The following is a 25,492-nucleotide window of genomic DNA, read 5'->3' as shown; positions in this document are numbered from 1 at the left end:
TGTGTAGTACGGGATGAATGGCTCATCAACCTCGAGGCAGACCGATGGCTCGCGCGCATTACAAGGTTCTGTATGCATATACGGGACCTTTTGCTTCCTTTTTGGTAGAGCAGCGGAGCATGAATGAAAGAGTGTACAGATTATCGACGATAGTGCACTTTTTCTCACTCATCACATATCTCCCTCCATCATCAATCTTAACGACATCTTACGAGAATTCATCGCCGGTACTGCGTGATACTTAGATCGAAGGTTTCTCTCCCGGCTTCTTGTTACTGAAATGCGTCACAGGACTCTCCAACTTCTCCCCATCCAGCTCAATCTCCACTTTCTCGTTGTAGAAACAGCAGAGTCCTGTATCCACAAAACCCCATTAGCCTCCTACACCACCGTTGAAAGCAAGGAATAGGGGTTCGGAACTCACCAACGATCGTCGCGCTCTCCAGCAAAGGCGCATCATAGTACCAGACTACATCCTCATGGACTTTCCCATCGCCCAGGTCGACGCTGTAGTACTTCGCGGTGCCCTTATACGGACACTTGGTGGTTGTCTTGGAGGGACGGAGGACGCTTGCGTCGATGCTGGTTAGGGGGAGGTAGAACCTCGTCGGCAGTCCTGAGGAACCAGCCCATCAGCACAAAACCCGTCTCACTCCCTTTTAAGTGACAATCTTCAAGATACAACTCACCAGTCTCATACAGATGCATCGCAAACCCCGTCTCCGCAACCTTCTGCCCGCCCACGCGCACGACAATATGGCGCGTCGACGACAAAATCTCAATCCGCTTGAAGGGATCTTTGGGGTGCACGAAAATCGGCGTGTCCTCTTCGAACCACTGGTCGACGCTGTCGAAATCGACCTTGACGAGCCCCGCGAGGTCCTTGCCCTTGCCGTCCAGGGCGTCGTCGAACGCGATGGCCTTGTCGATGCTGCGGTCGCCTACGGTGAGTTTCCAGTACTGGGCGACGCGGGTGCCGTCGTCAGTTTTGATCTCGGAGCCCTTTTCGAGCTGCAGCGCTTTGTGGGCGTGTTGCGCGAACTCGGACGCTGGGATGTAGATCTGGGGGTAGTAGGGGTGTTCCCAGACGTAGACTGCGCGGGTGGTTTGGAGGACTTGGAGCGGGTACTGTTAGATGGATGGGTCGGATGGGGGTTGGAGGGGTATTTGCTTACTGTAGGTGTGGTTGAATAGGAGGCGGATCAAGCGGGGGGCGATGGGAAGGGTGCGGACGGGGCCTTGGGTGGCGAGTTTTTGGGCGAGGGGGGTGAGGGATCTATGTGATGGTTGGCGGGAGAAAAGGGGTTGATGGATACCCTTCGGTGGTGATGACATTGTGTTCGTGTGCAGCATTGAGATAGGGAGAACGGTGCTGTGATACTCACCCAGCCATCTTGTCCAATACACTTGTCGTCCTTTCTCAAATATATCGTTCCTCTTGCTCGAACCACAGACACGCACGTTCTCTGCAGCGTCGTTAGCCCTCAACACAACCAAAATTCAACTCCAAGTCCTTCTCACCTCTTACATATACCCTTTCCTTCGTCTTCCGTGGAGGGAGAATGAGCACACAGAAACCAGCGAAGTCAAAACAGCTCACCCTCGATATGTCAGCAAAGACATCACGACATGAAGCTGTCAAGGTGGGGGGAAAGGTACCCGCCAGATCCTGCTCAGCGGAGCGTGTCCAGGATGCAGCGAGAGCTCGTGATGAAAAAGATGTGTGGGATCTTTGGACGCGCTGTCTGGTTTGGGGAATTTTGTTTGGACGATGATCTCGTCGGACATGTCAAAAGTAAGGAGGCTGCTTGAAATATTTGTGGTAAGGGACATGTTCATGTCAGATGCATTCGCTCTCTCTCTCTTCATGCGTATCGACAAGTCCATCCACAACCCTCGATTCTCATAAAACCAAATAAAAAACCCCGGGGTATAATGAGTGCCACCAAAACACAAGAATGCAAAATGCAACGCTGAAAAAACCCAACCAACAAAATCATCACCCATCTCCAATTGCACCACTCTCTGCTCTACTTCACTCCCTAACAACCCCATCCACACTCCCAAACTCCAACCCCTCCAACCCCCTCAACCTCCTCCGTCCCCTCATCTCCTCCTCCTCAATCTCCGCCGCCTGGACGCTACTCTCCGGATAAACCGAACTCCCCTCGCTCCAATTCGACTCCGACGCGACGGATTCCGTGGAGAGAGCGCGGAGCTGGCTGATGCGGCGCGAGGGGGGACTTGTCGTGGCGCCGGAGGGCGAGTAGGTGCCTGCGTTGACGGAGAGGCCTTTGGCGCGGCTGGCGTGGCGCGGGGTGAAGGTTGGGGGGTGTTTGGCGCGGTAGGTGGGTGGGGGCGTGGAGGTTGCTTTGAAGGTGTAGGTTGTGGAGGGGGAGGGGGCGCCGTTGAAGCCGAAGTCGAAGGTGGAGAGGTCGGCGGTGCTGGTGCTGGGTTTGGGAGGATGGAGTCGTTCGGGGGAGGAGAGCTCGCTGGAGGGCGTGGTGGGGTTTGATGATGTGGTCGGTGGTTCGATGTAGGAGGATGTGTTGGAGTTGTTGTTGCTGTATCGGCTCGTCAGGGCGGAGAGCTGGCTGGCGGATGAGTTGAGGGGTTGTTCGTTGGTGAACGGGTGTGACTCGTTGGATAGAGTGAGTTGGTGGAGTTCGAGGGTAGGCACTCTGTTCATCTCCGGGAGCGGTGCTTCCAGTTCGAAGATTTGGCCTTCGTCGTGTCGGGTTGGAGTCACTGGACTCTGATGTGGCGACCTTTCCTCCTCTCCACCCTCACTGCCATTCACCTGCGTCTCGACCAGAGTATCGCAAAACGACATCTCCTTCTTCGGAAAGATCAAACTCCCCCGTCTGACACTATTCCTCCTCGAAAGACTCCCCACCACAGACCGATGCAGCGAATTCACACTCGACCGAATCGACGTCGTCCTCGACAGCTGCGGCGACGAAGTACTCAGACTGATATCCGACGTCGACCTCGAAATGCCATTCATAGCAAAGTAATCATCCGCACTCTCAGCCTCACAGTCCGGATGGATCGAAATCCGATCCTCTTCCAACGTCTTCCGCACAGCCTCCATCTCAGCAGACAAACGCGCCGACGACGACCGGTCAGCGTCGTAAGAATCCCACAACACCGTCTGCTGCTGTGCCCACGGAGGCGAGCAGCCAGTCGTCGCAATGCAGAGTGGATACGATGACGAATCCGTGTCCTGCACCTCCGTGGGAGCTCGTGTGATGCCGATGAGCATCTGCAGGACCCCGTAGACCAAAAGCCATCTCACCTTCCTCGCCTCGCTGATCGAGACCTTCTCCTCCAGCTTCTGGCGCTCGAAGTGGATGTACTCCTTCACGAGTCGGTTGCTCAAAAGTTCCCGATTGGTGCTGTTGGATGCTTGTGCGAGGGCCTGCTTCTCTGGCGAGGTCGTACCTGATGCTCCTTCCGACGAACGCCCCAGTTTAAATCCTCGCAAGCTCCTCTGCCCCTCCCCAGCTCGCTTCCGTGCTGTCATGTCCGGTATAAGAGGAAGTGGATGCGGCAGAGGAGTGTGGCTGTGTCGTTCGTCGAAGGCCTGGACGTTCTGCACCACGCAAAGACCTCCGTTGAGGCCGTGGTTGCTAGTTGGATCGATCGAGGAGCTTGTGTCGGCCAGGAACTCGTACAAGTATCGGAAGTCGTCGTACATGCTGCACCACATCCTCTTGTCCCAAGGGTCGTTGGGATCAGGTGGGAAGTATCCAACCTGGTTGACGTAGTAAACGTGGAGGTAACTCCTGAATCGATCCAGATGTGCTCTCAACGGCTTCGAAAGGCCCAAATAATCCGGTCCCAGGTCATCCTCCAGAAACTCGCCAAGTGCTCTCGTCATCCGAGAGATATGCACCTCCATATCCAACGCCGCCTTGCTGATCATCGCTTTCGCCGTCTCGCTCAACCCCTCAGCATCAATGCAGTTGTCAAGTCGATCCTGCATTCCCACGCAATGTGCAAACGCGTCCACCCAGATCGAGTTTATCCGAGCTTGTTCTGCGAGGTACAGAGAAGCCAATGCATAGTCGACGTTTTCTGAGAAATCCAGGTACCCCTGCTCTTGACAATAGTCCAATAGAGCCGTCGAATTGACAGCTTCAGGCTGCCACTCCTCGATTCGATGGGCGAGCTGGGCAAGCGCTCTTCCCAAGCTTTCGCCAACGACGGGCTTCGACAAGAGGAAGGCGAAGTAATTGCGTGTTCCGATGTGATATAGGGAGGCTTCTTGTCTCGTGAGGTGAGCAGGTGCCGGTATGTACAGCTCGCAGGGTTGAGAGAGTCGATCAGTGATACTGTTGATCGATCCGCAATAGCCACTATCCGAATTATCGTCGTCGCTGGAAACCGGACTCAAAGCCGCCGATTTATACAAGCACTCATTCAAGAGAAAGGTGCTGTTAGCTTGCTCGAGTAATCGAAGAGGCACCCTTAATGAAGGCCCTCTCCGCGAGGTAGCCGCCTCGTAAAGGTGGACAAAGCAGTTGGCATCTTTCAGCCAGAGTTCGTCATCCTATAAAGTCATTATTTAGTTTTCTGTGTTCCCTTTCTTCCGATGCAGTCATCCAGCAGGGGCGGAAAGCAAGAGCTTACCCTACGCAGGCTATCCCATGTCCTGCTCGACTTCTGCACACCGTCAAATCGGCGAATTCGCTGCAAGCTGCCCCGGGTCGAGAGCGTCGGCAAGCTCTCGGGGGTGAAGGAGCGTGGGTAGGATATCCGATTCGACCCCATGTCCGCTGGAGGAGATTGATTAAAATCAATTCGAACGTCCAGAGTTCCTAGGACCCTGCCCGTTTGGCCAAGGTGGGTGTGGTGAGGGGGAGCAGGGGAGTATTCAGGATTAAGGCGTCCCTCAGATATGGATCCGACGCCCTTCCACCGCCCTCATGCTGGACACAGCAGAAATTCCGTTCATGCAGTTTATCCCCAACGCCCGAAGAGAAGCGAGAGCCGTGCAGTTGTAGCAGTCATCGACGGGAGGTGTGATGTCTCCAGAGGTACAAGGTGTGGAAAAGTCGACAGAGTATGTCTGGAGTATGATGCTTGATGCTGGTACAAAAGGGCGCCCGCAGGAGGTGTGGAGCACGGCCAGGTTACTGATATGCAAGATTGAACCTAGAAGGAGAGGTGGATGTGTCTCGATGGCGTATGGCGTTATGGGGAAGAGGCTGGTATCTTGGAAGCTTGGTCAAGGCACATGCATGCATCATCGTCAGACTGGCGCCGTCTGATTATGCGGCTCATCACCAACAGACAGACCTGCTACGCGCTCGCTCCGAGGACGAGGCGCTGGCCAGACAACATGGACAACAATCCTCCCTCCCTCGTCTCACCCATCTCTTTCCACACAACACTCTCCACTCTCCCCCTCTCCTGCAATGAAAATAGCAAGCTCTATCGACCCAGCGAGTGGCTTGCGCGAATTCTCCGAACGTGCATCCGGAAGCAGCATCTCGCGGGAAACCTGATGTCGTCGACTCTCGAATCAAGATCGAGAACAGGGAAGTTGGCACAGACCGTTCGGCCGGCTAGCGCCCGATCCTGCATGAGAGGGGGATAACCTCTGCCAAGTTCCTGGGCCAGGCGAAAGTCTGTCCAACGTCATGAACCCATTCAGGCTCGCCATCGTCGACAAGAAAAAGCCTCTCGAGCTCACCGCATCTCTTCGTTGAGATGGTCGTCGCCTGTGCGTGAGGCCTTTTCCTGCGGATAGCTCATGTCGCGAGGATGCAGTCGTCTTCCCCGCGCGGGCGCACTGCACTGCACAGGCCGATGAGACGCAGTTGAGAGCCATCTCCCACAGTCGCCGTGCACGTGTTCCGTTGGTTGGCATCATCCGAAACCCACGTCTGGAGTCTCGCCGGGAAGACGAGTTCCGTGGGCTGGGAGGGAGTGTTAAGATCGTCGCGTTTCTGTTTTTCTTTTTTGCAAGACGTGACAATCTTTCTTTCCCTCCTTGAAACTCCTCTCGCGACAACACATTCTCTTGGCTGTTGGGTGTTGGATGCTGGCTGCTGACCGCGCCCAACGACGACGACGTCCAGACGCCGGGACTGCCGTCCAACGAAAAACGTGGCGTTGGGTGACCGGTAGTGCATGCATTGAAGTTTGTTTTCTTAGCCTTGCCCGGATGCGTCTATTGCACGCCATTCGGGACTCTGCAGCGAGCTTGAGCTCGAGCTCCATGCAGGTTGCCGACGACGGGAGTCTAGAAAAAGCCGCAGGTTTGTTGATTTTTGGCTACTGCTATAAGTGCAGGTAGTTGACTAGTAAATCGATGAAGAGGGAAGTTGCACAATCGATGTCCGACCTGCCTTTGCGATTGCCAGAATGAGGTCGGTCTTCCCAAAGAGCCAAGACGTATGTATATATCTATCTTCTGAGCAGGTATATAAATCTCATCGCCCCGACGAAGGCAAACACGCATCCTCCCTCATATTCCACTGATCCCCCACACGAAACCCCTCAGGAAACGGATCCTCAGGATCCAGAAACACCTGCTTGGTGCCGGAGATCCACGCACGTCCCTTGATCGAGGTCTTCACGGCCTCGAAATCACCCACTCGACTCGTGCCTTTGATCCGACAGACGAACTCGGTCACGATGATAGATCGATGGCGGAAAATCTCGCCTTCTTTCAAGAGCCCTCGCGCGTGCAGGACCGCCATGCGCGCAGATGACCCCGTACCGCAAGGGCTGCGGTCGAAGCGGCCGGGCGAGACCACGACGGCATTCACGGCCGTCTTGTCGCCATTCTCACCTCCCTCCAGCGGCGCCGTCCACTCCAGCACGCTGACATCGCGAATCCCCGGATTCTCGGGGTGAACAGGCGTATACTGCTCCTGAACCGCCTTCTTAATCCTCTCGCCCCAATCGATCAATTTCGGACCGAGCAGATTGTCAATCCTCAGTCCACAGGACGCAGCGTCCACCAGCGCGAAGATCATGCCGCCGTACGCAATGTCCACTTTGATCACGCCTAGGCCCGGGACGTCGATTTCTTTATCTAGTGCGAAGACGAAGGAGGGGACGTTGTCGAGCTCGACGCTCTGGCATTTGTCCCGCGTGCACTCGGCCGTGACGCCGACCAGGCCCGCGGCCGTGTCCAAAGAGAATGTATTGATGCCCGGATGCATAGGGATCATACCGGTTTCCAGCAGAACCGTCGCCGTGCAAATGGTGTTCGAGCCAGACATAGGCGCCCACTCGCCGCTTTCCATGATAAGAAAACCAGCGACCGCCTCCGGGTTGCAAGGTGAGAGCACCAAATTCGTGTTCATGGACGAGCGACCCCTCGGCTCGTTCAGGAGTAAGTTGCGGATGGCGTCTCGCTGGGGATCCAGGAAGTGTAGGAGCTTTTCGTACATTGTCTTGCAGGTGCTCGGGGCGTCGAGGACGCCGCCGATGATGACGTCTCCTACTTCGCCTTCTGCGTGGCATTGCACGATGGAGATTGTGCGGATGGATCTCATTTTCGACTAGAGGTAGATATCTCGCTCTCGTCGGAGTGATGTTGCGAATGCAGCGGTAGGTCAGTCAGTCAATTTACCTAGACTTTGTTGTATATACGACGACCCGCCTCGTGCGAAACACCCGCGGTTGATTGATCATACAATCCAGTCTTGTAGCAAAAGCGAATTAATAGTTTCGCAACCATTGGGATGTACTCTGCAGTCGGGCGTGCTCGATCTGTCAGCAGCTCGCCAGACGGGGAAAGTCTGCGCGAAGAGCTTGAGATAGCTCTTTGAATGGGATGTCTCCGCGAGAGTGTCGAAGTGAAAGCCAGCTCTGCAGTCGTGGTAGGTAGGGCTTTTCAATCTGCTGGTTTATCAGTAGAACGAATTCCTAGTTGTAGGCCCTGTACATGTCGAGTGGTAGTGACTTCGACTTTGCTTTCTCCAGCCTCAGGAGATTATCTCGTAGGCTTAGCTTATGCCATTAAATGGGCAGTATCCATGCCAAAGCAACAACATCTTCTCACCAGCAAGACTCTGATCAGTTCTTGCGTTGTGAGACAGCTCGCAGACCCCCCTTCAGACATCGCACAGGCAATCTCCCAAGAAGCACCAACACCTTGTCAAGAACCCCCGGCACCGGTAACCCATCCCACCCATCAACACACCACCTCAGTGACCCGGCCTCTCATACATCAAAACAAACCCCCTGAGCGGGGCCTCCTCACCCGCGAAAAACGCCGTAACCCCCGTCAACAACCCGCCCTCCACATCCCTAAACCCCGCAATCAACCGTTGCGCCCTTCGCCTCACCTCCGGCGACCGCGTGCGATGCGCCAGGCAGAGCAGACTCTCCGCGATGCCCACGTGCGTCGAGAAGGTCTTGCGCGTGGCGGAGGGCGAGGGCTTTCTCGCCGCACTGTAGCATTTTTTCCGCGATGAGGTCCCAGGGGTGGATGAGGGTGGTGGGGGAGGGGAGGGCTTCGGCGAGGACGGATTTGATGACGAAGTAGTGGGATTCGATGATGAGGGCGTTGATGGCGTCGGTGATGCGGGCGTTGAGGGTTGGGGAGGGGGGAGGGAGGTCGTGAGCGGCGGGGATGCCGACGTGGGAGATGTAATTCTTGTAGGCGGCTCGCCAGGCTTTGATCCGGCGCTGGAGGTTGCGGCGGTGGGTCAGGACGGAAGGGGGGATTTCGTCGAGAGGCAGGGTCCGGTACTTGGCGTTTCGGCCGATGAAGGTCCAGACGGCGTGGCAGGTCTCCATCCAGGGCTCCATGAACTCGCGAGGGGAGAAGAACTTCATCGGTGGGGGTTCGTCGTCGTAGGCGTGTACCGAGTCGATTGCCAGGTCGAGTAGAGGCCCTCGGTCGAGGACTGGCATCGTGTCTTCGATGTCCATCCGAAGAAGAACATGCGTCAAGTCAGCGATGGCGTCCTGACTCATCACCAAAGATCTCTTGGAGTCATCGGTCATTAGGCTCCTAGCATTCTTCAGAATCGACATGGCGCTCTGAAGGTGGATCGCAGCAGCCGCCTTGTCGCCCCGTAAACGGTCGAATGTGAAAAGTAAGATGCAGCAGAGCAGCACCAGCTCAGGCGAGGGCTTCTCCTTGCGCAGCATATAGTTACGCAGCGTGTTCACGCTTGTTTGATACGAGGCCAGCGATGTCGCGGACGTGAGACCCATGCCACTGCAGCGATCCAAATGAGCGCTGGATACGGCCAAGACAGCCTGGCGCACCATTGGATCCGACTGACTTGCTTGCAGGACGAAGCCATTCCACAAGTCGCGGAGGATGTAGCCAGACAGATCGAGGGCGGCGTAATTTAGGAAGTAGTGCATTGCTTTGCGGTCTGCCGGGCGACGTGGCATGCCGCATGGGGTTTCGCAGATCACGGTAGTCAAGGGTGTGGAGGTCGGACAGTATGAAGGTAGCCCAGTGTCATGTGCCAGATCTAATGTCGTGGATTTAGGGGCTGCACTCCGCGGCGGTGAATAATCTTGCTTCTCACATGGCTGGCATCGACCCGTCCAGCGCGCCAACTGCACGATTGTCAGTCACGAGTAAGAAGGCAAGCCAGGAGTACATGTGATCTGACCTTCCGACGTCTCCTGCAGCGTGAACAATGTCCAGTATAGCTTTCCACCGCCGGCGGCTGACTACAGGCGTTGAATTTGATCTGAACAGGCAACGGCATAGGCGGAGGGTCGACTTTGCTGACGCTTTGAGACCCACGTCTTGAAGGCTTGTTGCCAAGTTGAGCATGTGAATGCTTGAGCTGTCGCATCGACGCCGCCGAGCGACATGTCTGCCCGTCGCACGCTAGGAAGAGAAACGCTTTCTCATCGGCCATGCTTTCGATCTTCTTGTGCTCCACTTCGTGGAGAGTTCTGAGCCAGAGACGATTGACCATAGACAGGTGGATTTTATCCTCGAGTCCTCTTGGGCGTCTAGACCAGAAGTCAATAGATCGTGCGGAGTACCCTGTTTCCTGTTGCGGTTAGACGACTCGTCCAGCTGCATATTGCGGCTGAAACGCAATGCATTACTGCTCGGTTCGGGCCCCAGAAGATGAAGTAGGTGTTGACGATCCCATATGTCGAAGGCGAGAGTCGCCATAACAAGTGCAGATGGCAGCGCTCCGCACAAGTGAGATTCGATTCGATGCCCTTCGAGACGAAATAAGAAATTCGACTGTTGATGGTGCTTCCAGAGTGATCCGATACAGCACAGCCGAGAAACCATTTGATCGAGGCCGTATCGTTCGACGTACTTGCGTGACATATTGGCGGCATCGTAGCGAGAGAGCGACAGGTCTGTGTCCGCAAGGAAAATGATGGTTTCTGGGTTGACGATCGCTTCATGTGGTATAGTAACAGAATCCTGGTTGTGTACAGGCACCATGCGCAATCAACAACATATCTCTCGATCGATATGGATGAGCCATTGCCATCCTTCTCCTCACATCAACAACCTCCACACACCCAGTACAATGGCCGCAGTACCCGTGCAAACGCCCATCAACCACTGCAAAGTGCTAAACTTGACCGCCTCCAACCTCTCCCTCAACGCGGCACTCTCCTGCTCAATCCTCGTCTCCGTCTCCTTAATCTTCAAATCCTGACTATTCGCCTCTTCGCGTATCCTTCCCTTCTCCAAATTCAAATCCAGCCTTACGCTCGCCTGCGTCCTCTGCACTTCATCCCTCAGCCGGTTATTCAGCTTGGCCAGATCGTTCGTGAGCCGCTCGTGCGACGCCCGCGTGAGGCTGCTCTCGGTGCTGTCGGCGCTGAGGAGTTCGGAGCGGAGTTTGGCGAAGTCGACTTTCTGCGTGTAGGTGGCTTTCTCCTGGTCTTCGCGCAGGACCATGGTGCGGGTGAGGTTCTGGATGGATTCTTCGATGACGTCGCCAAGGACTTTCATCATGGCGACGGCTTGTTCTTCGGTGAAGCCCTCCGCTTTGAGGCGTTGGACGAATTTGAGCGTGTCGAAGTGGTGGTCTTTGGCGCGGGTGGGGGTGGCGGAGAAGGCTCGTTGGCATGCTGTGTGGATGGGGGTGGAGGGTTGGGGGGTTGCTCTCCTCTCGGCCCATGTGTTCCTTGCGAATGCTGTCGTTGCCGTTGTCCTCCTCGGCGTTGGCTGCTTGTTCCATGCGGATGAGCCCTGCTGCACGATTGCTGCGGTGGGACGGACGGAGCTTGCGGTCCAGGCCAGACGTGGCAGCGCACTCCGGGATACGGCTTCGATACTCATGTTGGGCGATGAAGATGCGGATTGACGAAAGGATTGTGTTGCTAGAGGTGGTCACTTCAGATGCCCGTGAAAGTGGACCCACTTTGGCTGTCTGGCCAATCAAATCCCCTCTCAAGTTCAACCTCACTTGCCTACGATCAACGACTACTACAGCTAGCGAAGATTCATGTTTGCTACTCCTCAGTGACAGTCGAATAGCCTCAAGACTCGAAAGAGCGAAATGCATCCTCCACACTCACCAGTCATCACCGTGACATTGAAGCGTTCTCAAGTTCAAGCTGTCCGATTCCGCCCAACGCCGAGGACAAACTCCTGCATTTCGTAGAGCCAGACGCAAACCCTGCATTCCTCATCAAATTATTCACCCGCCGTATAGAAAAGAATCCCCATATCCAATCCTCCAGAAATAAGAAACAAGTATAAAATCCGACCATAAGCGTCCCAATCGGCCGAAGCAAAATCGGCTGCGAATGTGATGGAGTTCAAATAGGGAGGGCAGTTACGACTTACCATTAAGCAGCGCGACGCTATCACTAAATCCAGTCTAGCGATTACTAGATCCAGGACCGAATTCGACCGATTCCACTTGCCGACGAACGGGGAAGAACACACATACACGCAACTTTCAACTCGACTTGCCGGTCCACATGTCAGGTAGATTGTGGGAGATGGGTGTATAATAAGACTGCCGGAGGCTGAAGCAGAGTGGAGGCTAGGTGTCGTTTGTCTTTCGAGCATTATTACTGCAGAAACAGTCTCATTGTGTGCATCCTTTTGCAGAGGAAAGGCTCAAATTTCGCTCCTCAACGTCACCTGCTACTGTCTCGAAGACTACACAGAACGATATACCACCAAGATGGCGTCCAACGACGTCCTCGATCTACACATATGTATCATAGGCGCTGGTCAGATTCCCCATAATCCCCTCCCGTACTCCCTTCAAAACCAAACGACTAACCCACACTAAAAGGCATGGGCGGCCTCGCCACGGCCCTCTCCCTCGCAAAGAAAGGCTTCCGCAAGATCGAAGTCTACGAGACGGCCTCGAATCTGGGTTTTGTCGGGGCGGGGATCCAGCTCGCACCCAACATGGCGCGGATCCTGGATCGCCTGGGGGTGTGGAAGGAGATTGAGCGGGAAGCGGTGGATTTGAAGGAGACGAGTATTAGACGTGAGTGCCCATTCCCCACAGCCTTCGCTTTGCTTGTCTACTTTGTGCTGATAGTGTCGATTGAAGAGGGCTCCACGGACAACGAACTGGGCCACGTCGATCTGAAATACATCCGCTCCACCTACGGCTACCCACACATGGTCGGGCACCGCGCCTCGCTGGCGGGCGCCATGTACGCCGGCTGCCAGCGCGAAAAGAGCATCACCTTCCACTTCAGCACGGGCGCCGGCGAGATCACCTCCTGGGGCCCTCAACCCTCCTTCACGGCGATCCCGCGAAATGGCGAACCACATCAAGTCCAATGTGATGTATTACTAGCAGCCGACGGCGTCAAATCCACCATCCGCGACCAACTCCTCCACCTCAAAAACATCTCCGCCAAAATCATCGACACCGGCCAAGCCGCCTACCGCATCATGCTGACCCGAGAACAAATGTCCTCCTCCCCATCCCTCCTCGCCCTCCTCGACCGCGAATCCGTCACCCGCTGGATCGGCGAAAAACGCCACATAATCGCCTACCCCGTCTCCAGCAAACAAATCTACAACCTCAGCACCGTGCAGCCCGACGCCAACTTCGCCGCCGCCCCCTCCGCGACGTACACGACCAAAGGCAGCAAGCCGCAGATGCTGGACGTGTTTGCGGATTTCTGCCCGCTGGTCCAGAAAATGCTGAACCTTGTGCCCGATGGCGAGGTCTGCGAGTGGAAGCTGCGCGTGCACGAACCGCTGCCGTTTTGGACGTACGAATCTACCGCCCTCGTGGGCGATGCGTGCCACCCAACGCTCCCGCACCTCGCGCAGGGCGCCGCGCAGGCGATCGAAGACGGGGCAGTCTTAGCCGTAGTCCTGTCGAAACTCCCCAACACCACCCCGGAAGCCATCTCCAAAGGCCTCAAAGTCTACGAAACGGTCCGGCGGGAGCGCGCGTATAAACTCGTCGAGTTGGCGGCTGCGAGCGGACGGGCGATGCATTTGGGCGAAGGGGCGGCGAAGGAGGAGCGGGATCGGCAGTTTGCGGCGTTGAGGGAGGGGAAGGGCCCCGTGCCGGATAAGTGGGCGGATGCGGATGTGCAGAAGGTGATCTATGGGCAGGATGTGGTGCAGATTGCGGAGGAGGAGTTTGACGAGATTTTTGGGAGGGTGTAGTTGAATATCAATGTTCTGGGGATTTTGGTTGGCTTGTGTGAATTTTAGTGTGCTCTCGTGTGTCGATGTCGGGATGTGTTGCTGTTGAAGTGATAGAGGGAAGTGAGGGTGCACGAAAAGAGGATCTATCAAACTATTTGTCAGCGACATTGAACATGATAGAAGTGAACGGAGTATGGGAAGCATTGAAGGGTTGTGATGGTCTTTGGTCCAGCTTGACGAGTACCACGGAAAGGTGAAAAGCCTGCTGGAATATCGTCATTACAAGCGTGGTATCGCGCATCATACTCTCACTATGCAGTATTAGTTACTCAATCTTTCCAACGCCCGAACGCTGGAGAATTCGCTATCAACAAATAATGCATGCTCTTGCGTTACTTCATGAACCGTGAAGTCTTCGAATCTTCTGCCGTCAACATCGTGCCATCGACAGCTTCTTCATCAACGCCAACAGTGTCTGCCGTAATGCTCTTGCTTTTGTCCGTCCATTGCAACATCACTCAACATCTTATAGCACAAGGCCGAAGAGGGCGAGAAGACCGCCAGCAATGATGCCCGTACCGTACTGTTCAGCGACGTGAAGAGCCATGGCAGCGCTGGAGGTCGTGGCAGTGGTGGATGCGCTGGAGCCGGTGGGGGTTCCACTAGCGGAGGTGCTCTCTGCAGAGGAGCTGCTCGAGGCGGTGGCAGAGGTGGTGGCGGCGGAAGAGGTGGTGGCTGCGAGGTTGCTGCTGGCGTTCCTAGAGCCGCAAGTCACAGACCGGCAACCGGTCTGACCGTCCAGATCGTTAGGGTGAGCGTCGACGCAGTTCCCAACCCACGTCTGGCAGACGAAGGACGGGATGGTCTGATCGTAGTCGCTGATGTTGGGGGAAGAGCCGTCAGTGCAGACGCACTGGTAGGTGAGGGTGTTCTGGGAGTGATGTTAGCATTGGTGGGGAACTGACTGCAGGGTGCATGCGTACCGAGTCGCAGTTGTTTGGAGACGCACGGCCACCGCAGATCTGCGGGCACGAGTTGGTCTGCGCACGGCACCAGGAAGACTTCAGAGCCGATGGGATCTGGCTGGTGTCGACGGACAGGTTGCCGGAAGTGGAGTAGTTCTGGGCGCTGGCAACAGCGGCGAAGGCGGCCGTGGCCAGGAGGAGGGTGGAGCGGAACATGGTGAGGGTTGGCGGTGGGTGGTTGCTGGATGGATGCTGGGTCGATTGATCTGGGACCGCGTCAGCTTCGACCAAAGAGTGCTGTCAATGGGCGGCGATTGTTTACCTTTGGCAATTGCTCTCCTCGCGGGCTATCAATGGAGCTGATCGGGCTTTGCAGTGGTGGATGCTTGGGGTCTGCAGCGCGAGTTGGAGTGAGGAGATGTGGGAGAGGTGGGCGAGGAAATGCGAAGCAGAAGTGGCCAAAGGGCGCGTTAAAGCAGGTACGGGCGAAATGTGGCCCATGCTCCAACATGGCAACACTAGCGCACAACGCCTGCCACCTTGATAAGAAGGGACGGACGGATACGCCTACCAACCCTTCCATCGCCAAACCTCACCCGTGCTTCCGTGCTGCACACGAGACCTGTGTGTCTGCGCAGTTGTTCGGGAGGGTGGACAGTCATTTCCAGTTCAGCGGAAGACTGCACTGCAACAATGGCTTTCCCATCTCGCCCGCGGGTCTGGCACGTCCGCCACCGAGACGTTCGTAAATCTTGCTTGGCCGCCAGGCTGTTTGCGGCGAGATCCAGCCAGCGTCGCGGCACCTTTAGCCAGAGCCTCCAGGCAACGCAACCAGGTGGAGTCTAAATCCATTTCACGATCCGGATTGGTCGCTGTCCGACTTGACAGCCACGTCCTCTCTGCAGCTCGGAGCTTGAAGACGGTACGGTTCGATTCCTTTCTGCTGCTGTTGCGAAAGTCGAGACCAGGTCGCATGGTTTGGCAGAAGTTACTTGCTAGTGTTCGCAGCGAAATGAGGGAACGTGGGCTCCCCGTTCCCAAATCCCATAGAAATAAATAAAAGATAGAGCGGGCTCCTGGCCGAGGCTTCCGATTCGAGGTGCTCTGCAAACAGCGGCCACCTTTTTCGCCGTTTGTGCATACCGGCCGTTGCAGCCGAGATGACATCAAATGCTCCCACTAATGTGTCAACGTGCGACAAAATCATCGAGTGACGAACACGTGAAGATAGTGGAAGAGAACCACGGATCTTGCCGACTTCACGTCTGGCGTTGATGAAGCTTGCCAAGAGCTTTAGTCGTACAAGGGTCTATCTTGTGACTCCACGCTAGCTGGCAAACACCACCAGCTGCACAACACAGCACCAACCTGCTCAATTAAACGCAACAATGACTAGAAAGTGCGTCTTGGCCACGTCGCAGCTGAACCAGTGGGTTCTCGACTACGATGGCAATCGGTAAGCTGGAAGCCGTTACAAATATTCAGCGATACTGACCTGCAAAAGCGATCGGATCATCGAAGCCATCAAAACAGCCAAAGCGGCAGGAGCAACTCTCATTCTAACCCCAGAACTGTGTATACCAGGCTATGGCCTGCTTGACCACTGGCTTGAGAATGACGTCTACGCCAACTCATGGGACATTGTTGCCGAAATCATATCACACCCGGACTGCCAAGACATCATCATCGACCTAGGATTGCCCATCCAGCACAGAGGATGCAGCTACAACTCAAGACTCATCGCCCTCAATGGCGAGGTGCTTGCAGTGAGACCGAAGCTTGATCTTTGCAATGATGGCAACTTCCGCGAGATGCGATACTTTACCCCTTGGCCCAGACAAAGAGTCGAGAACTACACCCTGCCGAAAGTCATCCAACAGCTTCCCCGAGGCCAGCGTAAGACACGTATTGGAGAGGTTGCATTCGAGACGAACGATGCTTCCTTTGCGTCTGAGACCTGCGAAGAGCTCTGGACGCCAAATTCACCACACACGCTCTACTCGCTTGCTGGCATCGAGATTGTCCTCAACTCTAGCGGCAGTCATCACGAACTACGCAAGCTTGACACGAGAATCAACTTGATCCAGGAGGCGACTGCAAAGACGGGAGGTGTCTACATGTATTCCAACCAGCGAGGATGTGACGGCGACAGGCTCTACTACGACGGCTGCGCACTCATTCTCAACTCAGGCAGCGTGCTTGCACAAGGTTCGCAGTTCTCGTTACGAGATGTCGAAGTTCTGACCGCAACTGTCGACTTGGACGAGATTTGGTCATATCGAACTTCCAGGAGTCGAGGCATGCAAGCGAACGAGCCGGAGGTACAAAAGCTCGAGCGGATTCAGGTTGATTTCAATTTGTGCCCTTCGCCATCAGTCCTATCACCAAGAGCACCTCTGACAATCGCGACGGAGCCAAGATACCATTTACCAGAAGAGGAGATCGCTCTGGGACCAGCTTGTTGGATGTGGGACTACTTGCGTCGCTCGAAAGCAGCGGGCTTCCTTGTTCCCCTGAGCGGTGGCATCGATAGCTGCGCCACAGCCACCATCGTCTACAGCATGTGCCGACTGGTTGTTTCCGAGATACGACAAGGCAACCAAGCCGTCATTGAAGATGCAAAGCGGCTGAGCGGCGGATCCGACCCGACAGGCCTCACAGCAGCACAGTTCTGTAACAAGATCTTCACCACAGTCTTCATGGGCATGGAGCAGCAATCGTCAAGAGAGACACGTACCCGTGCCAGGGAGCTCGCAGCAGCCATTGGTGCCCACCACGTCGACACCAACATCGACCCAATGGTGCAATCACTACACTCGGTCGTCGCCGGCATCCTCGATTTCGAGCCCAAGTTCAAGGTCCACGGCGGATCGCAAGCGGAGAATTTGGCTTTGCAGAACTTTCAGTCTCGTTCTCGTATGGTCCTCGCGTACGCACTTGGCCAGCTTATCCCTACCTCTCGTGGCGGTACGGGGGGCCTCCTGGTTCTGGGGTCGGCGAACGTTGATGAGTGTTTGCGTGGATACCTCACCAAGTACGACTGTTCGTCGGCGGATATCAACCCCATAGGGGGTATCTCCAAGACGGATCTCAAGCGATTCATCAAGTGGGCAGAAGAGAACTTCAGTCTTCCCATCCTCCACGAATTCCTCGATGCAGTCCCCACCGCTGAGTTGGAGCCCATCACAGAGACGTACGTTCAAAGCGACGAGGCAGATATGGGCTTCACCTACGACGAACTCTCCATCCTCGGCCGCCTGCGCAAGACGTTCAAACTCGGCACAGTGGGCATGTTCGAGCGACTGGTGACCGAGTGGAATGACAGAGCGCCCCGCGAGGTGTACAAGAAGGTGAGAGACTTCATGTACTACTACGCGATCAACCGACACAAGATGACGACCATGACGCCGGGATTGTATCTGGAATCGTACACGCCGGATGACAATCGGTTTGATCTGAGGCCGTTTCTGTACCCGCGGTTTACGTTTGAGCATCGCAAGATTGAGAATTTGTTGAGGGTGATGGAGGAGGGGGAGGTGGGTGTTGTTAATGGCGTGTGAGGTGCATGGACCTCCAACATCACATCAACAAAGCGACGCCCCTCATCACGAACCAGCTAGACCTCACATAGCCACTGTTGTGATAATCTAAATCATAACAATGCACAACCCCCACTGCCACTCCCTTACTTAGATGAAACGCTTGACAGCAAAGCCGTATTATCACCCTTGGCGCCTACACCATCCAATCACCCCTCGAGCGCATACAACCGACTCTGGCAAATGCGTTACGCAGACGTACGGCCGATCACAAAAGTCTGGTCGCACCAAGATCATGGGCTGGGAAATTGGTGCTGCAAGGGACGATGCTGCTGGCTGCAAGGGCCAGCGACAAGCAGACAGCCGGCGAGTGAGTCTCTGCACGATGAGCTCAGTCGATCAGGCGGGTTCGAGCGAACCGACGGTTGCAAATAGCACCACACGCGAGAAGTGCATGTCCGCATCGCTGGCGACTCCCTCGTCTTGCACAGGCGAGGCGGGAGGCGGGCTGTTTGGCTGGAAGAAAATGTTCTCGACGGCAGATGCGAAGAGGTGCCGGTACAGGGGCCGTGTTATAGGAGTGCAGGCGGTTTGGATCGCAGCAGGGACGGCGGACCATGGTCGCCGGCGAGTGAGTGGCCGTGAGGGAGTCTTCTAGGAAGCGCAAGCCGTCTTCCCGACGCGGCTCAGCGGTTGGCAGCTGCGATTTGGCTTTGGGGGCGGGCGTTGGTGGGCTCGGCAGCGAGGTGGGCGTTGGATGTGAGTAGTGAAGTACATACGTACATGTTGGCGGAGAGTGATATTTGTTTCTGTCGTCGCAAACAATTGGAAGTGACATCTGCTGCCAACAAACACCACCGCCGCACCTGGTCATCGCCGTCGCGCTTGCTGGCCTGGCCGGGCGCATCCCCCACAAAGTTAGTCACTCACGTCCGAGCGTTCTCGTTCAGACTCCACCATCTCGACCGCAGCCCAGCCAGCGCGAGGAAACGAACCGCCCGCCGACGACGACACCACCACCACCCCCACCGCGACAGCGACCCCCTCCGCTATGCCATGATCTGCCCGCGCGCGTCTCGCCATGGAAGAGACCTCTACGCCCCCGCGGCCCACCGCCAGCGGACCGCCCCATCCTCACGACTTCTACACCTCATCCACCCCGTTTGACCTGGACCCATACACTCGTGGTGCCACCGCAGCTCCAGCGGCAGGGGTCATGCCCACCCCAGCAGGACCAGCGACCGCGCCCGCTCCTGGCCGCACCACAACACAGGGCATGTCGCCGCCGGGGCCCTCGCTCAACAGCGTTCGCTCCAACCCGGTTTTGCTTCCCTCCCGCCCTCCAGGCTCCGTCAAGGACATGGCCAACCGATTCGACCGCGGCGCTACGGCTATGAGCAATGCACAACCTGCCCTCACCATCAACACCGCCCGCGACCGCTACAAACGCCCTACGAACCCCGGCAGGACGGCCCAGAGGTCGCCTACGTCGGAAAATCGCAAGCTGCAGAAGAGACCACCGGGGACCCGGTCGCCGCGAAAGAGCCCCTCGACGTCGTTTGAGCTGTCCAATTCGTCCTTCTCCTCGAACACCAGCGCGGGCACGATGAAGACGACCCGCAGCCAGCCACACGCCGCGTTCAGTCCGAAGCGAGCAAAGTCACCGAGCAAACAGTTACATGTCAATTCACGACCGCTCTTCGGCGAGATCACTGCAGATGGAAAATGGAATGGGAACTTTGACGTGGACTTGGGGAACTATGGGCCGCTGCCGACGTTTGAGAAGGCTCCACGGCGTGGAAGTGAAGGCAGCTTGGCTTTGGGACATGGACGGAGCCAGTCGCATCAGGACATATCCACACCTTTGTTGGCGCCTCCTTCGAAGCACAAGCTCAGCCACAAGCGGAGTAGAAGCGACATGGACACCATTCAGTCCATGGCAATGCCCAGCATGCCCAACCTTGGCGCCCAAGCGATACCTGCCCTCTATCCTACCCCACCGGACTCTGTCAATCGCCCTTCACGGCATCGCAACTCACCATCTGCCTCTCGAATACCAGTCAGCAACCGACGCCCTTCCGATACCTCTACCGCATCATCAAATGGCCAATCACGAGCAGCTTCGGCCATGTCCAATCCACCCGACCGAAGACGACTCGCCAAATCACCTACCAGACCGAGTACTGCGAATCCTGCCAATGGGAAAGAGAATGCTCCATCTGCATCTCGAAGCAGATACCACCCTCCCACCCTTCCACCTGCCCAGCCTGGTCAAACACTCTCTGCGAAGATTGTCGCTCCATTGCCGAAGACGTCACCACCGCTGCGTTCCTCACGGCCTAGGCAGCCAGTGAGCTCCGCAACGACTTCAGCGAGCCGCGCTCGTGCTGCAGAGCGATTTCAAGGTGCGAATACAAGAGATGGGCGAAGACCCAGCGAGCAGTGGCTGGGGAAGCCGTACGACCCTCAGAAAGAGCGGTCGAGAAGGAGAATACCAGAACTTGACCAGATCAACTTCGAGGAGAGAAGGGAACGAATACAAAAGGCCATCACGCAGAGCCTCAAGTCCAGCGAATCTCAAGAAAGCATGCGAAGAAGTCACTCCCGAAGTCGAAGCGCATCCTCGAGAACCCCGTCACGACTCGCCTCGAACGACTACGAACAAGCTGCAGCTGGTGCAGATGTTGACACGCGACAAAACGTCGATCAACAGGGCCAGCATTCTCTGCAACGCGGCCACAACGCAGAACATGCAAACGGTTACCCACAAGGCTTGAGCGTGGAAACAACGGGCATCCCGGAAGCTTCTCCAGCAGACGCAGAGCCCTTGACGGGTCATACCGATCGGACCATGTTTGAGGATGAAAGCCCTGTGCTCGGCCGGCCCGCTGCGGTACCGACATCAAACCCTCCAGAACCGGCAGCGGAAGAGCCTCCCATACTCCTAACTCCCGCAACGTACCAACCGCCAACCAAAGCCGTGCCGCTGCCTTCCATTGAGGTCCCCGCTGACGCACCCGCCGAAGAGGTTCAAAGCCCAAGCATCTTGGAAAATGTCATGCGTATGCGGGAAAGCAGTCCATCGTCAGCCAGTCGAACTGGGACTGAATTTGCCGATGACAGTGCGTCTGCGGAGGAGAGTCCCAGCGACCTGGGAGATCGGTGGGGCCTTGGCAACAGTAGTGTGGGTGGTGACCAAGGTTCGATTCGTATCATGCTCGACGATGACCCAAGCATTGTGCACCACTCGGAGCCTTGGTCGAAAGACGTGGAACACTCATTCGAGGAGGTTCAGCACCAGGTACACTCCGAAGATGACGTCCTCCGCGCCCAGGAGTACAATCATCAGGCATTCACCTCAAATGGATACATGGACTCTCCCGTCGACGAGCCTGAGAGCTTCCCCGAAGACCCGTCGCAAGTCACGCCTCGCAAGTATCTCTCGAGAGATGACACGCTTAAGCCGACTACCTTCCACGAAGACGGCGAATCACCCGATGCTCAGAATACCATATCGCGTGTTCTCGACTACTACCGCTCGACGGGTTCATTCACTCCGGAAATGATTCAAGCGCTCGATCCGCACGTGTTGGACTTGCACCGACTGTCTGCTAATGGCGGATCAGATGCCAATATGATACAGAGTCTGTTGGCGAGTGTGATGAACGCGCGATCTTGCGAGCAAGAGGACCACGATAAGCAGCTTCTGGACTCGAGTACGTACGAAATACCTTCAGTCACGCCGGACACGCCGGACACGCCGCCAATGGATGCTGGGTTTGAGCCGGGAACTGTCATTGTATATGGCAGTGAGACTCATGGAGGTGGTGAAGATGATGACTTTGAGGCGAAGATTCGCAAGGCTGATGAAGAGTGGGAGCGCCAACAGCGTGGTGAAGAGCCGATCGTCGACGATGATGAGGAGATCAAGCCTCTACCTCCACCGAAAGACATTGGATACACGCCTCGCTCGAGCACAGGTCCGAATAGTGCAGTCTTCCCGCCCAGCTTGAACGACGCTGGTCTACGGATTTCGACTTCTGGACAGCTTGACATCGCGGACATTCAGGCTGCGGGTGAGAGAGCGGCTGAATTCACTTCGCCGGACAATCACATGTCTGCGGGATCTGCGCCGCCTCTGCCTTCTCACGCACCTCCTCCGCCACCGCCGGCAGATAGTGTCATGAAAGCGCAGTTTGCGCTCCCGGACCTTGCTTCAGCAAAGGCTTATTCGGATCGAGAGTCGACGGAGATGTCGCCCCGGTACCGAAAGACCAATTGGACTGCTTCTGGCTCGTCAAGACCCTCGATTGACAGCCAGCGAGTGCCGCCCCAAGTGCCAGCTTCGCAGTCCATGACTTCATTTACAGAGTCTACAAGGCAGACCTCATTCGACACTGGTGCTGATAGCCAGACTCGTTTGGTGAAGACGACATCTCCTGGACCTGAGCAGAAGCGACTCATCAAGCGACGATTGATCGTCAAGGAACTTCTCGACACTGAGTACTCGTATCACCAGGATTTGAAGATCGTCGAGGACATCTACAAGGCTACGTGCACGCCTGAACTGGTAGCGCCTGACGATAAGAAGGTGTTGTTCGGCAATTGTGATGAGGTTGAGCGGTTCGCCATACAATTCTACGATGAACTGCGGAAAGCTGCGGCGCAGATATACGTGCCGGCGAGGAACAACAGATGGGGCGGCAACAAGAGGAGTAGCTTCTCCACGACCCAGAGCGATGGCACATCGCAGACGTACTTCAGCGAGCCGGTGGATGATGAGAAGGATCGCAGTACCACCATTGGTCGTACCTTCCTCACCAACATGCAGCAAATCGAGAAGGTGTATGGGGCGTACCTGAAGAATCATGACGCAGCCAACAAGCGGCTTTCTGCCATCCAGAGCACCACCACCGTCAAGTGCTGGCTCGACGAGTGCCACGCAAATGCGAGCGATATCACATCGGCCTGGGATCTGGACTCTTTGCTGGTGAAGCCGACGCAGCGTGTGGGAAAGTATCCTCTGCTGCTGAAACAACTCCTGGAGACCACCCCGCCCGAGCACCCCGACTTTGAAGATCTGAGAGCTGCTGCCGACGATTCGATCAGCATGCTTACACGAATCAACGACGCCAAGAAGCGCGCTGACTTGGTGGATCAGATCGTCAACCGCAAGTCACGCAAAGAGTCTGATGTTCGCAATGGCCTGGCAAAAGCTTTCGGGCGCCGCACCGAGAAGCTGAAGGAGCGAGTCGGCATTGCAGAGGTGTTTTCGGATCCAGACTTTGATGAGCTTGCTCACAAGTTTGGTGGACACTTCATCCGGCTCCAGATCTGCATGCGGGATGTGCAGGACTACCTCCAGAAAGCGGACAATGCCATCAACTTGATCAACAACTATGCGAATGCATTGGAGCTGTTCACTGATGTTCACCAGAGCCAGTTGCCGGAGATCGAGAGCAAGTGGCGAAGGTACGGCCAAGTCATCAGGGATCTGACGCAGATTGCGTTCAATGAGCACAAGGCTGCCGTCCAAAAGCGAGTCCTGGCGCCGATGATCCAATGCATCAAGCTGCACGAAGGACCGCAGAGTGCGATTAACAAGCGCAAGAAGCGGATCCTGGACTACGCCAAATTCAAGTCGGACGAGAAGCGAGGCATCAAGTCTGACAAGAAGACTGTTGAGGCTGCTGAGGTGTACATGGCACTCAATGAGCAGCTCAAGCTGGATCTGCCGAAGCTGTACAACATGACGGCGCAGCTCGTCCGCAATTGTCTGCATGTCTTCCTTGACATTCAGCTTACCTGGCACAGCACTTGGGAGAGGAAGTTGAAACCACTCCTGGAGGCCGCTGACATTCCATCGAGTATTCAGCAGATTGAGCCTGCGTTCAAGCCGGACTTTATCGAGGTCGAGAAGGAGCTTCATCAGTTGTCGATCTGCAATGGTACGCTCAAGATCGAGGCTGCCAACTTCCTCTCCCCACAACCCACGTCGATGGACACCCCAGAGCCTGCGTCGGCTGGCAAGCGACGACCGTCTACGCTTGACAGCTCAAATCGTACGTTGTCTGTTGGGAGCGAGTCGTCCACAACGCTGGCATCACGAAGACATAGCGGCATCTACATACCTGGTGCAGAAGTGCAGTCGCCGATGGATACCCGTTATCGGTCGAACTCAGCAATGTCGACACGCCATGCGGCTGGTCAAACTCCAGGCTCTGCTCAATCTGCTAGCCGTCCGTGGTCGAACTCCAACACACCGAACTTGTCGTTTTCGGCGAACCGTCCATCCACGGGGAATCAGTCGTACTTCCAGCGAGACTCTACCGACCAATACCGCAATCAGCGGCCAGCTTCTGATGCTACATACTTCACTGCACGACCGGACCAAGCCGAGTCGCAGCGATACTCTGGAGTTTTCAGCTCGGCTATGCCGCCTGAGATTGGCACACCTCAGCAACCCGCCTCGCCTTCACGGTCAGCTCCAGAAGACATGAACGTCATGTTCGTCTGCGCCAGTCTTTTCGAGTTCAGCATCGACAAGACTCGCAAAGAGGCCGGATACCCGTACTTGCAATACGTGCAAGGCGAAGTCTTTGACGTGGTGGCCCAGAAAGGCGAGCTGTGGCTGGCTAAGAACCAAGACGATGCTTCCAACGAATTGGGTTGGATATGGGAGCAGCATTTCATCATCCTTTCTACCGAATAATACCCACCGAGACACTCACGACGAACCGAACCCGTAATCGAACCGACTGTAATGATGCGAACATGCAAACGCATCCTACTCACGACTTTGACGCCTTCTCTTTTCTTGGAGTTCTCTTTCTGATTCGATGCTGGGAAATGGAACGTGTACACAGCCAGCCAGCCAGCCAGCAAACCAAAGCGGAGGCGTTTGCTTTTTTACTTGGGACGATTCGATTTGCTGGAATTCTTGAGCGCTGGCGAGCTCGAGAGCGGGTGGAGTGATTGGTGCTGTGGGACGTTCCCTTTTTTCTTTCTTCCTTTATTGAATAGACTTTTTTGATGTGCTTCATGGGCTCAGGAGATGGGAATGGGATGGGAATGGGGTACATACCATGGGCATTCGGGATGAGCATTATGGACTGGCTTGGGAGAGTAGTACAGGGAGCGAGTGAGAGTGCTGTGTGTATATTATCGTTGAGGAAGTGAGATTTTCTCTGATGATTGTCTTGACCTTTCTCCTTATTTGAAGTGTTTAGTGAGGATGTGTAGATGTTCATGTGTTGTCGTGTGCTCGCCCTTGCATGTGATGTTTTGGCGGTGGCGCTATTCCGCATTGGGAACCGCAGTCCAAGCTCCAGCCAGCTGCGCGTCAGTCGTGCCTGGTCGACTTCACTTCCATCCATCAACCAACACACATCAAACACCACCACCACACTTCTCAACAACAACACAAAATC

At 55.8% G+C, this 25,492-nt stretch overlaps 9 protein-coding genes across 9 annotated transcripts; 3 read left to right on the top strand and 6 right to left on the bottom strand.

Annotated features, from left to right (window-relative positions):
* Positions 1 to 241: 241 nt before the first annotated feature.
* Positions 242 to 1,335, bottom strand: M409DRAFT_54903 (uncharacterized protein; the record flags this gene model as incomplete). The annotated part of the gene is made up of 4 exons (XM_033812863.1): positions 242 to 354; positions 425 to 616; positions 690 to 1,115; positions 1,176 to 1,335. The coding sequence occupies 4 exons, from the start codon at positions 1,333 to 1,335 to the stop codon at positions 242 to 244; spliced, it is 891 nt and encodes a 296-aa protein (XP_033667459.1).
* Positions 1,336 to 2,035: 700 nt separating this feature from the next.
* Positions 2,036 to 4,776, bottom strand: M409DRAFT_66591 (uncharacterized protein; the record flags this gene model as incomplete). Its single annotated transcript, XM_033817001.1, has 3 exons — positions 2,036 to 3,088; positions 3,152 to 4,555; positions 4,636 to 4,776. 3 exons carry the CDS (start codon positions 4,774 to 4,776, stop codon positions 2,036 to 2,038), a joined length of 2,598 nt encoding a protein of 865 aa, XP_033667458.1.
* A 1,667-nt stretch (positions 4,777 to 6,443) lies between these two features.
* On the bottom strand, positions 6,444 to 7,517 carry M409DRAFT_66586 (uncharacterized protein; the record flags this gene model as incomplete). The annotated part of the gene is made up of 1 exon (XM_033816999.1): positions 6,444 to 7,517. The coding sequence occupies one exon, from the start codon at positions 7,515 to 7,517 to the stop codon at positions 6,444 to 6,446; it is 1,074 nt and encodes a 357-aa protein (XP_033667457.1).
* A 757-nt stretch (positions 7,518 to 8,274) lies between these two features.
* M409DRAFT_23202 (uncharacterized protein) lies at positions 8,275 to 9,345 on the bottom strand (the record flags this gene model as incomplete). The annotated part of the gene is made up of 1 exon (XM_033806678.1): positions 8,275 to 9,345. The coding sequence occupies one exon, from the start codon at positions 9,343 to 9,345 to the stop codon at positions 8,275 to 8,277; it is 1,071 nt and encodes a 356-aa protein (XP_033667456.1).
* A 1,120-nt stretch (positions 9,346 to 10,465) lies between these two features.
* On the bottom strand, positions 10,466 to 11,257 carry M409DRAFT_66585 (uncharacterized protein; the record flags this gene model as incomplete). Its single annotated transcript, XM_033816998.1, has 1 exon — positions 10,466 to 11,257. One exon carries the CDS (start codon positions 11,255 to 11,257, stop codon positions 10,466 to 10,468), a length of 792 nt encoding a protein of 263 aa, XP_033667455.1.
* Positions 11,258 to 12,113: 856 nt separating this feature from the next.
* M409DRAFT_66584 (uncharacterized protein) lies at positions 12,114 to 13,576 on the top strand (the record flags this gene model as incomplete). Its single annotated transcript, XM_033816997.1, has 3 exons — positions 12,114 to 12,162; positions 12,228 to 12,428; positions 12,495 to 13,576. 3 exons carry the CDS (start codon positions 12,114 to 12,116, stop codon positions 13,574 to 13,576), a joined length of 1,332 nt encoding a protein of 443 aa, XP_033667454.1.
* A 508-nt stretch (positions 13,577 to 14,084) lies between these two features.
* M409DRAFT_23199 (uncharacterized protein) lies at positions 14,085 to 14,739 on the bottom strand (the record flags this gene model as incomplete). Its single annotated transcript, XM_033806677.1, has 2 exons — positions 14,085 to 14,489; positions 14,542 to 14,739. The coding sequence occupies 2 exons, from the start codon at positions 14,737 to 14,739 to the stop codon at positions 14,085 to 14,087; spliced, it is 603 nt and encodes a 200-aa protein (XP_033667453.1).
* A 1,172-nt stretch (positions 14,740 to 15,911) lies between these two features.
* On the top strand, positions 15,912 to 18,083 carry M409DRAFT_23198 (uncharacterized protein; the record flags this gene model as incomplete). The annotated part of the gene is made up of 2 exons (XM_033806676.1): positions 15,912 to 15,979; positions 16,028 to 18,083. The coding sequence occupies 2 exons, from the start codon at positions 15,912 to 15,914 to the stop codon at positions 18,081 to 18,083; spliced, it is 2,124 nt and encodes a 707-aa protein (XP_033667452.1).
* Positions 18,084 to 19,338: 1,255 nt separating this feature from the next.
* M409DRAFT_66581 (uncharacterized protein) lies at positions 19,339 to 24,774 on the top strand (the record flags this gene model as incomplete). The annotated part of the gene is made up of 1 exon (XM_033816996.1): positions 19,339 to 24,774. The coding sequence occupies one exon, from the start codon at positions 19,339 to 19,341 to the stop codon at positions 24,772 to 24,774; it is 5,436 nt and encodes a 1,811-aa protein (XP_033667451.1).
* Between the last annotated feature and the right edge of the window lie 718 nt (positions 24,775 to 25,492).

Source organism: Zasmidium cellare (genome assembly GCF_010093935.1).
Source record: "Zasmidium cellare ATCC 36951 unplaced genomic scaffold M409scaffold_18, whole genome shotgun sequence".
In the NCBI taxonomy this organism is placed as follows: domain Eukaryota; kingdom Fungi; phylum Ascomycota; class Dothideomycetes; order Mycosphaerellales; family Mycosphaerellaceae; genus Zasmidium; species Zasmidium cellare.
This window is presented reverse-complemented; position numbering and strand designations above follow the sequence as displayed.